This window comes from Chinchilla lanigera, unplaced genomic scaffold (assembly GCF_000276665.1).
Source record: "Chinchilla lanigera isolate Chin_1 unplaced genomic scaffold, ChiLan1.0 scaffold00070, whole genome shotgun sequence".
Lineage (NCBI taxonomy): Eukaryota > Metazoa > Chordata > Mammalia > Rodentia > Chinchillidae > Chinchilla > Chinchilla lanigera.
Window position 1 is genome coordinate 11,191,665 of NW_004955471.1, and position 10,672 is coordinate 11,202,336.

The 10,672-nt window shown below is 46.3% G+C and overlaps 1 protein-coding gene and 1 long non-coding RNA gene across 4 annotated transcripts in view; one reads left to right on the plus strand and one right to left on the minus strand.

Annotated features, from left to right (window-relative positions):
* Positions 1-5,939: 5,939 nt before the first annotated feature.
* On the minus strand, positions 5,940-10,451 carry LOC102013599. Its single transcript, XR_001237058.1, has 4 exons — positions 10,365-10,451; positions 9,359-9,563; positions 8,464-8,922; positions 5,940-6,335 (listed from the first exon to the last, which is right to left on the minus strand). It is a non-coding gene; the product is annotated as an uncharacterized LOC102013599 (long non-coding RNA).
* Positions 10,270-10,672, plus strand: part of Ctso (cathepsin O) — a 23,560-nt gene continuing 23,157 nt past the window's right edge. For all 3 annotated transcript variants that reach the window (XM_005400946.2, XM_005400947.2, XM_013522905.1), the window contains exon 1: positions 10,270-10,538. In XM_005400946.2, the coding sequence (XP_005401003.1) occupies positions 10,290-10,538 (249 nt within the window). In that variant the 5' untranslated portion in view covers positions 10,270-10,289. The remainder of the gene's footprint in view (positions 10,539-10,672) is intronic.

Here is a 10,672-nt window from a genome sequence, read left to right on the forward strand (position 1 = left end):
CCCCCCCCATTTAAAGACCAAATCCAAAAATGAGCATCTGAGATAAATATACATTTCTCAGATGAAAAAATACAAATGGCAAATACATACATGAAAAAATGTTCAACATCACTGGTCATTTAAGAGATGCAAACTAAAACAACACTGAAATTTGACCTCGCTCCAGAAGGGATAGGTATTATCAACAAAGTGGCCAACTAGAAAGAGATTCATTAGAAGGAATTTAACTGTACAATTAGGGAGGCTACCAAGTTCCAAGACCTGCAGGTGGGTCAGCGAGATGAAGGCCAGGAGAGCCAGACATTTAGCTTCAGGCCAAATCTGAAACTAGATGCCAGTATAGTTGATGGGTACTGTGGAGGCCTCAGGCTGAAGACCAAGGAAAAGCCAAAGTGTCCATTTAATCTGAAGGCAGGAAATCTCCAGTGCTCCAAGAAGCCAAGCAGTAAGCCAAGCAGGCAGGGAGAATTCTCTCAACCCCAAGGGTCAGGCATTTGTTATACTCGGGCCTTCAAGTGACTGGATAAATCCCATCCACATTAGGGGCGGGCGGGATTGTCTTCTCTCAGACTACCAATTTGAATAGCTCGCTCCAAATCAACCCCATAGAAACACCTTGAATAATGTCGGACCAATTATCTATGCACCTCCTGTCCCAACCAAGTGGACACATGAACAGCCCAGCACAGCGCACATTTTCCACGGCCAGTGGCGTGACCCGGATGAGCAAGGAGCATGGCGGTAGAGAAGGAACTGCGGGTGGCCCAGCGCACATTTTCCACGGCCAGTGGCGTGACCCGGATGAGCAAGGAGCATGGCGGTAGAGAAGGAACTGCGGGTGGCCCGGATGAGCAAGGAGCATGGCGGTGAAGAAGGAAGCGCAAGTGACCCGGATGAGCAAGGAGCATGGAGGTGGAGAAAGAACTGCGAGTGACCTGGATGAGCAAAGAGCATGGAAAAGGAAGGAACTATAAAGGTTTGAAAGACACTAACAAGGTGGAGGAAAGTGGGCAAGTGGCGTTGTGCAGATAGCAGCTATCTGAGCAATGTGTTTTTGAGCAGTTTCCAAAAAGGATGGGTAGGAGGAAGTACACAGTTGTGCATTTAATGCTCCCTTCCCAAGCACTACTGTGGTGCCATTAGCTTCCACGACGCGGGTTGTCTGTGTGTCACTGTGTGCTATGTAACGGGTCAGGGTGCTCAGAAAAACAGATCAAAAAAGAAAGAAAAATTCCTAGGCAAAAGAGAATATCCGCTTCCTTGCCCGGCTCGCTGCTGTTTCTTGGAGAAAGTGCTGCAGTTATCAGGCCAGTCACAAAGACAGGGCCCTGAGCAAAATATCAACGCGAACCTTGAGGAGTCACGGAGCACTCTTCCTCCTGAAGTACCGTCAAGTCCTTCCAGAAATGAGATTCTATCCATTTCTTTTTCCGTTCCTTCCATAGAGGACATTCCCACGGCGAATTCATTATCAGAAACACCGTTTCCTCCGCTCTATCATCGCGCAAAAGATTAGCGCAGAACAGAGTCTCTGACACACCCAGGGGCTTGGAGAGCGGCGCTTACTGCCGAATGGGTCTTCATTCTACCCTCAAAAGACATCAGTCGTGTCACTGGATTTGCTATCCGTCCTCCTTGGGCCTCAACTTCTTCGATTGAAAAGTGGAAGAACGGATAAAAGGATCATTACAGAGTCTCCTGGTTTGATTTTTGTATCCAGGCTTTTTATCTGACTTTAATGCTAGAACCTCCCATGTACCTTGCCATAAAAGGTACCACGCTGCCCTCATGTGGTCAGACGTGGCATAGCCCCACAAATGATTGCTTTAACCTTTAAATACAAATTTGGCTTTGTTTGAAGGAGTTAAGGGAAAACCTGCGCTTCAAGTTAAAAGTCACACCTAGCCAAAACTCAAATCAAATCAATTTGAAACACCTACCCACAAAAAGTTTCAAGAATTTACCAGTTCATAGATATTCAATTTTTCCCCTATGGCAATCATACTAACACTAATAAAACTTAAAATTGGTGAGCATTATCTATGTGCTAGACATTATAAAACGTTTACATGTTTCACCGCACTTGGTTCTTTTTTATCTATCTTTTTTTCAGATGAGGAAATTAAAGTGCCGTTGGTGAATGTGCCAAGATGTCAGGATAATTAAGAGATACAGCCAGCTTCAAATTCAAGTTGTGTGACTCAGTGACGAAAGAACTATATCTGCACTACTGTGTCCGCCCTACTGTATGCCCATTAGCAAACCTCACTAGTATATCACCGCGGGCCGAGCAGGAGGATCACGACTTTGAGGATAGCTGGAACTACATAGCCAGACAACTTCTGCCACACACACAAGCAACCATTTCATACCTGCCAGGTCTTATTCTCTAACATTGTTTCTAGGAGAGGTTATAAGGAAATTGGCATAAAATGCTTGAAAATGTGACGAGATATGATATACAAAAACTATTTTAACACAACTCAATTGAAAATGGGACTTAAGAGACTAAACACATTTGAATGATGTATCATTTCGTTAGTTGTGCAATGTTGCCATAACTAGTATTCATTATCAATCTTGATGTGAATTGATAAGAGATAAAATGTCTTATGCCACTAGTGAGTAAATTTTGTCAGCAGCTCGGGCTCTACCCCTGGTGAGCGTGACGATATCTACTGGACTTTGTGTGTTTGGAGGGGGCAGAGCTGGGGAATGAACTGAGGGCCTCGGACATGCTAAGCAAGCACTGTGTCTGGACTAGACCCCCATGCCTCTGTTTGAAACTTTGTAATTGAGAAGTTTGTAAACTTCTGTGGCTATGTGGGATGACTTCACAAAACAAGTCATCACTCAGTGTGTTTTAATTCACACAAATAATAAGGTTAATTCTGGTTTTGAAAGTAAGAGTTTCTCCACTCCAAGAGGTGGTAGACAACCTTGGAAAATGAAAGTGAGGGAAAAAAGTGGGGGTCATGTTGCTACTCCACATTGTCTCTCTCAAAATGCCGCAGCATAAGTTGTCTTCCTGTGCTATCATGCTTCGCTTTTGTATTCCAAACCCCAAAATCTTACACTCCAAATACCTGTCACTGTAGAAATGTAATCAGAGGCAACAACTGTGTCTTCTGGGTCAGTGAGAATATCTGAAGTAGATGATTTCAGTTGTCAGCCAGCCTGGCTTGAGAGAGTCTGAGGAAACGAGGGAAGCACACTGCTTGGTGTGTCTGAGTGTGTCACATGACAGCACCTTGGAACGATATCTGGCCCCCTTCTCCTCCCTCAGGATCATCCACTGTTCGCCTTTCTGCTGCCATGCACTGAGCAGCTTTACTCACCCAGACCCTTCTTTTATTATTTGTTTATTAGCAGTGCATGTTTGCAGTACGTGCAGTTCACAGTCTCCCTGGGCAGTGGGTACAGGAGCACAGTACAACTTGTGTTTTCCTTGGAGCCAGCCAACCATGGACTGAACCCTGGAAAACTGTGAGCTCAAGCAAGTCTCTCCTCTCCTAAAATGTGGACGTGAAACATTCTACCTTGGCAATGCAAATTATGTCTGGGTTGGAATTACAGTGTTTATAAAACCTGGATACATTAAGATCCTTAGAAAATTATCTGATTTCCCTGGTAGCTAGCTTTGTTGACATTAGCAAAGAAACTCATTAAGAAGTAAAAAGGAAAAGGAAGCCTTTGACTCTTCAAATAGGAAATCATTGTTACCTGGACCTAAAATGAGCACAGTAAAATTTAACGTCAGCTCTGTGCCTTGCCACAAAAGAAAAGCTGTGACTAAACAGTAACAGCACCCGTTTTTGAGTCAATTCTGATGGTGCAAGAACTCTTCACTCATTATCTCTAACCACATAAAAACATCAGAGCTGGAAATGACTATTTCTCACTTATACAGAATGTGATTAAGTCTGAAAATGACAACTTCTCTAAGGTCGCAAACTCAGTAGCAAATAAAAACCCATGTTTGTCCCATCTAAGAAGGTGATGCATCTACTGCATTTTGCCAGTGGCAGTACCTTGTCTTAGCCCAAGCATTGCCTCTTGTGCTGTACAGATGTGACACTGAAAATGGTGATCAAATGAGAGCCGATTTACACCACGGGGTCCCTGAAAGCAGTGAAACTACATCATTCTGCAGGCTGGGCCTGGACATACACACCTGTAATCCCAGCGCTCCAAAGGCTGAGTAGGAGGATCAGGAGTTTGAGGAGAGCTGGAGCTACAGAGTGAGATAAGCCAAGCCCGGACCGTACAGCAACCCCCTGCCTCACACATGAGCAAAGCCATTCTGCTGCTACCTGCATTTGTGACATCTGCCAGAGCTATTGGATTTCCCATTATTGTTAAAAATAAGGTACAAAAGCTAGGCATGGTGGCGCACCCCTGGAATTCTAGCACTTGAGAGGCTGAGACAGGAGGACTGTGGTGAGTTTGAGACCCACTTGGGCAATGTAGTGAGTTCAAGGCCATCCTGAACTACCTATCAAGACCCTGTCTCAAAAAACCAAAATAAACAAGTAAATAAAAAAGCTGCAGGTCTACAGACATTGTGGGTCATTCTCACACAAATTCCTCCTGCAGTAATTTCTTCTGTTTATCCATTGCCTGTGAGTCTTCCTGCTTCTTACATTCTCCGCTTTGGGATCATGTGATATTTGTACAGGCAACAGAAGTCAGAAAGCAGGCCACCTCCCCCTACCCTGCAGAGAATGGACAGCTCTGAAAGCTGAATGTAGCATTAGTCCTCAGGCCACATGCAGATTTAAATAAAAGTATTTCTTAGACCAAGGAAATGCTAATTGCTTACTACTTAAAATTATTGCATAAATGAGGAAGAAAGTTTCAGGCTCCATGATAAAGTGTAGTCCTGCAAATAACATTGTTCTTAAATCAGGCGTGGTGGTGCACTCCAGTAATCCCAGCAATTGGGAGGCTGAGGCAGGAGGATTGGTGCAGGTTTGAGAAGAGCCTGAGCTCAAGGCCAGCCTGAGCTGCATAGCAAGACCCTGTCTCAAAAAGGCAAACATATATATATATAAAAAAAGCAAACATGTATATTGTTCTTGACTACTGGTCCTGGATTTTTCAGAACCACTTAGGACTGCGGGATAGTTTGAATGCATGAGGCGAGACCTGGCACTGTTTTGCTGTTAATAATGACTCAAAGATAAACCCATTAGCGCTCTATGTAAGCAGCACAACTAAAGCATTTGTCTGCTCGCATTTATTTAAATGTCAGCAGAGTAGGAATGTGCTGAGGTTTCCATAGAAACCTTCTTGGTTTCAGGTGCTTCTGGGGGCTTTGTATTAGGCACTCAGAGAAGAGGTGACCGACCAGTGCGGCTTTTCATCAGGACTCTTGTCTCGCTGCTGCAGTGCCCACCTCCTCCTTTGTCTTCCTGTAGTTTTGGCAGTGCTTTCCTCAACTGCCTGTGACTGAGACACCCAAAATTCTCTTCTAACCTTGACAAATCCCACACATCACAGCTGGTGGGTTGGACGGCATTTCTTCTCTTTTGACCAGAAACAGTTTGACGATGTCTTACGTAGAAATTTAAGTAATTTATAAATGTAGACGTTGTAGAATATCTAATATGTAGAATATGTAACTCCAGGAACGTATTTTCTCATTTGAATCATCTTCCTGGACTGTCAGTGACTGGAGGAGCTGAGGATACTTGCAGTGACTGTGGGAACCCAACTAAAAATACGCTCGGCAGAAACAACAAAAGGACATTAGTAAAATTTGGGGAGCGGAATCCAACATTAAAGATAATCAAATCTTTTAACCCAAACTCTAGGCAATTAGATGCCTGGAAGAATAATATCCTTTCTAGGGGCTGGGGATTTAGCTCAGCGGCAAAGCGCCTGCCTGGCAAGTGCAAGGTCGTGAGTTCGGTTCCCGGTACCGGAGAAAAAAAAAACAAAACAAAAAAAAAAAAAAGAATAATATCCTTTCCCATAAAATAGGGAGAAAAATTAAAAAGCAAGAAAACCCCACACAGTTCAACCACACTTGCATTACTGAACGGCACGCTTCTCCCGCTGCTATCGCAAAACACAGAGAGCTCCTACTGCACTACAAAGTGTGACTAAAGAAAAGCCAACAAAAATAAAATTGTAGTCAGAAACAGCACTTTAGGCCTTGCAGCACCTGAGGCAGCCTGGGCTCCGAGGACTGACTACTCAGTCAACATCTCACCTCAGCCCCTTCCTGCTTTGGAGCTTGAATAAATTCCTTAGGTGCTCCAGTAGATGTGTCAGTTTCCTCTTGTGCAAAGGACAACGAGAATCCCTGCTTTGAGGGATCCTGGCAAGGACTGGAGATAACAGACAAGGTTCCTTATCAGCACACCTGTCCTCTGAAACCCTGCAGTCTCCAGGGTGTTGCAGGGGTGCAAAGTTCCTCAAATCCCCAAAGCATACACTGTAGAACTAATCTCCTATAAAATTTGCACCTGTTCACGTAGTTCCCCCAGATTAACCTTTGCATCTTTCTCAGTTTATGCTTCAAAGTATTTGACAACCTGTAACCGGTTATGTGCTTATAGTAGCTCATGCAATTTCGGTGCTCACTGACAGCACAGGAATAATGTGCACCTTGAGGAGGTACAGGGTTCTGTGAGGTCCATTCCAAGTGATGGTGAGGAGCTAGAGGGGACACAGCACCACAGCTCCCAGACCTAAGACCTAGATCCTGCGGTTATAAGCTGAAGAGACCTGAGCTGGAACCACCCACTGAGCTTTTCCCAGACCCTCTACCATAGAAGCTGGGACTTAAACAATCAGTGTTTGAAACCTGCTAAACTCTGATCTTATGTTTTTATACAACAATGGATGACTAATACAAGCTTGAAAGGTCTACCATGAGCTGTTTTGCAATGAATGGAAATTTCCATCCTCCTATATGGTATCTATAATGTGTACTCTGAAAGTTTACAGATATTTGTCACTTCTACTTTTCCAGGTTGAAGCCTTTCAACCCACTTACAAGTTGTTCTGTTTACTGTTTAATAGATGACTTTAATCTCCCTCCTGAAGGACCTGCTAAGACGTGCATGGTCTGCGTGATTCTCATCCCCCGTGACCCTTCGCTCTCCATCACACTGCCCACACCGCTCCTTCTCTGTCTCTGGAAGGCACCAAACACACTTCCCCTTCATGCCTTTGCTCTGACTGTTCCCCAGCTCAGCTCTTCTTCCTCCGGACATCTGAACATCCAAATGGCTCACACTCCTTCCCCTTCTTCTTTCAGATACTGGAGACCGAGCCCAGGGCCTTCGCACTACATCCCCAGGCTTTTTTTATCTTTTAATTTTGAGACTAGATTTTCTTACGTTGCTAAGTTGCCCAGGGTAGCCTGGAACTTGAGATCCCTCTGCCTCAGCCTCCTCAGTCCCCACCTAGGATTACATGTGTGTTCCACCACGCCTGGCTTTCTCCTCCTCCGTAAGTATTCACTCTAAAATCTCCTCATTAGGAAGGATTTCCTTAAAATTGCAACACCCCTTCCCCTAACTCTCCTTATTCTGTTTTACTGCCCCTTAAAATCTGCACTAATTCTACTACATATTGGTTCTTACTGGAATGCGGGCTCTGTAAGGACAAGGATCTTTCTTTAGCCCCTCAGGTACTGATGTGTGCTGGTCACCCAGAGCAATGCCTGGCACTTAGTAGGTGCTCAGTAAACATTTATACCTGTGAACTTAGGTAAGTTTATTTCAAAAGAAATTTACTTTATGGCATCAGTTGTCCCAGGGAAAGAATGAATTTCCTAGTACTTGAATTTCCTAACTCAGAGGACTGTCAATACAGAGAGACTTTATGGGCTTGAGAGAGTTGTAAGAAAGATGAGGTGCAAGAGAACTGCAAGGGTCAATGTGCAGATTGGTCTGTGAATTAAATATTTATCATTTTGTTCATGTCCTATCTTATCATGGCTGCAAATGAAGACTGCCATGCCTTTGCTCTTACTACCCGGAACAGATGTGCACACTGTTTATTACCTGTTCTTCAGTCAGGGAATCCTGTTGCTCACTGTGTGTAGGAAAAGCTAAAGAGATACATCACATGTCGGTTCTAAGATCTAAAGCAATGCATCAATTGGCAATGCATGTAGAAGCCTTACCCAAGGTAGATAAAGAGATAGCTCACAAATGGGTAGGACCAGTGTCGGGGCTGTGTGACCCGCACAGGAGCAGGTGTGAAAGGGGCCAGTGCCGGCGGATGGTCTTTACCGCCCTCTTAAACTCTCTACTCCTTCCCAAGCAAAGGCTTGCTGTTTCCCCTCACACACTGGCCGCGGACACTGTTTGGCCACGCCGGGGTCCCGGGGGAGACAATGCTGCTTCTCGGCTACCATGCAGGTGCAGGGATATAAACTGAGAACTGCAAACAGAATTTTGTGAGATAGTTGCCCCAGATGTATTTGTTTCCAGAAGACAATACCTGAGACAATCAATTCACTAAGGAAAATGGTTTGTTTTGGATGAGGGTGCTCTAGGTTCCAGTCCAGCACCAGGCAACTCATTCCTGTGGACCTTCCGCAAGAAGGGCACAGTGTGTGCGGCAGAGCAAACCACTAACGTCCTGCCGGGGGAAGCAGAGAGTGACTGCCCAGGTCCCACAGTCTCCCCACCTTCCAGAGGGGCCGCCTCCTCCCAGTCACCACCCCGGGAGCCACAGTCCCCCATCTAGGAGCCCTGGGGACACTCAGCATCCAGTGTGACACCCACCCTGCTTCCACTTTCCTTTGTGTGGAGAGAACTGAGGGACCTGGGCTACTGCTTGCTGCGCTGAGTGGGCTGTGCCAGCACTGGCAGCTCGTGACCTAAGAGCTTGTTACAAAAGTAGAATTTTCACATTCTGCAGGGCGGTGGAGCTACAGTGCTCATAAAGGACCTGCTTCTGGACAGAAACAAGGTGGGGTAGGGGAAGAAAAGAAAAAAAACAATAAAAAGAAGAAGAGCAAAGCAAGTTAGAATCAGAGCACACTCCCCACTGACAGTGTGTATTTCTGTAACAGAAAATGCCCCACCTAGCCAGTACACCTCAGTTTCTTAGTTGCCCAGGTAACAGTTCCTGTCCCAGTTCCAGTTGCTCCTGTCTCTTAGAAACGGCTGGTCACTGTGATGCACAGCTGGTCACTATGATGCACATTGTGTAAACCAATCCCCAACTGACAAGCCATTCTGCCTCTGTACTTCCTGCCTCTTTATCTCATATAAGCCCTAGGCCACCAGAGGTCAGAGCCTGATATTCTGGGAATGATCCCGATCCATGCCCATTGATGTAAAATAAATCTGCCTGTGAATCCTGGATGTTGTCTGGTATTTCCACTTACCGTTGCATTTCCTGTGCACATCAACCAGAGCTGCACTGCACTTCCCCATGGTCCCCTGCAACCAGTGACAGCAGCCACGTGAAGTCCCCCAGTCCTCTCTGTGAAGTCCTCCACCCCGGCCAGCAGAAAACCCTGAACGTGAGATGCGCCAGCTGGCCCGGCACTCAGGTGCAATTCTCCTTTTGCTCTTTTTTGAAGTCCATCCCTAGGATTGGATAATATGATAGTATGATAGACAGCTAAGTGAGGTAGATATATTGTAGGCAGTCAGACAGGGCCAGGCTTTCCAGGGAGTCAAGACAAAAGGTGAAAAAGCACTACAGCTGTGGCCTGAGCTTCGTCACTTGGAGGCCAGCCCTCAGGATAGCGATACAAGGACCAGGCTTATGTACTCTCCAAGAGAAAGATAAGTGATAACACCTGGTGTAGCAAGGTCGAGGTAGACATCGACCACCTCAGTGAGCAACCAAGACCCCAGATCCATCCCTGAGAAGTTCTTTGATCTCTCCTTGCCCTCTGCCTACCAGACCTGCTTCCCCATTGGGTCAATCTTACCTAAGCAGCTGTACTTATAATGTGATTAGCTGATCACAGCTGTAACCAACATTGTACCCGTGTGGGTTTTGCTCTATAAAGTTCCCCTATAGAGTGGGGTCCCTCGGCTACCCACCTGGGCCCCCTCCTGTTCCTCCAACAGGAGCTTTCCACCCCTCAATAAATTTCCTACTCTAAACCGCCATTGTCCCTAGAATTCCTTCTTCGATTGTTAGAGAATACAAACTTGGCGTGTCAGACATCTAGCAGGTCGGGAGTTATAATATATCCCTGATATCCTATTTGGAGGTTTGGATGTCACCCTGTAGCAACATGAAATGATTTGAAGAGGTTAAAAAAAATAAAAGCAAGGAAAAGAAAGCGTGAAGGCTGGCTTATGAAGCAGGCCAACAAGAGCGGCCTTAGCAGTTCAGTAGCTAACACAGTCCTCAGTCTGTGCCAGGCCTCTTACACGGTCAAGTGTCGCCCCAGCTCAGGAAGTGCGCGTCCTCTCCGCCCTCCTTTGCCCAGCGAGGAGGCCAGATCCCTGTGCGTGAGGAACGCGCACTTCTACACATCTGTCCGCTCGGGACCCCGCGGCCACGTCTTCGGGGTGAACTCGCTCACAGCAGGTGGGCCCGCACAGGTGCGGGGGACAGCAGGAAAACAGCTGCGGCGGAGCTCGGGCCCGGGCACCGTCCCGCCCTTCCTCCCAGCGAGCGGACGAGGAGCCCAGGGGCGCGCAGCCAGCCGGGTCCCGCCGGGTCCTCGCCTCCCGAG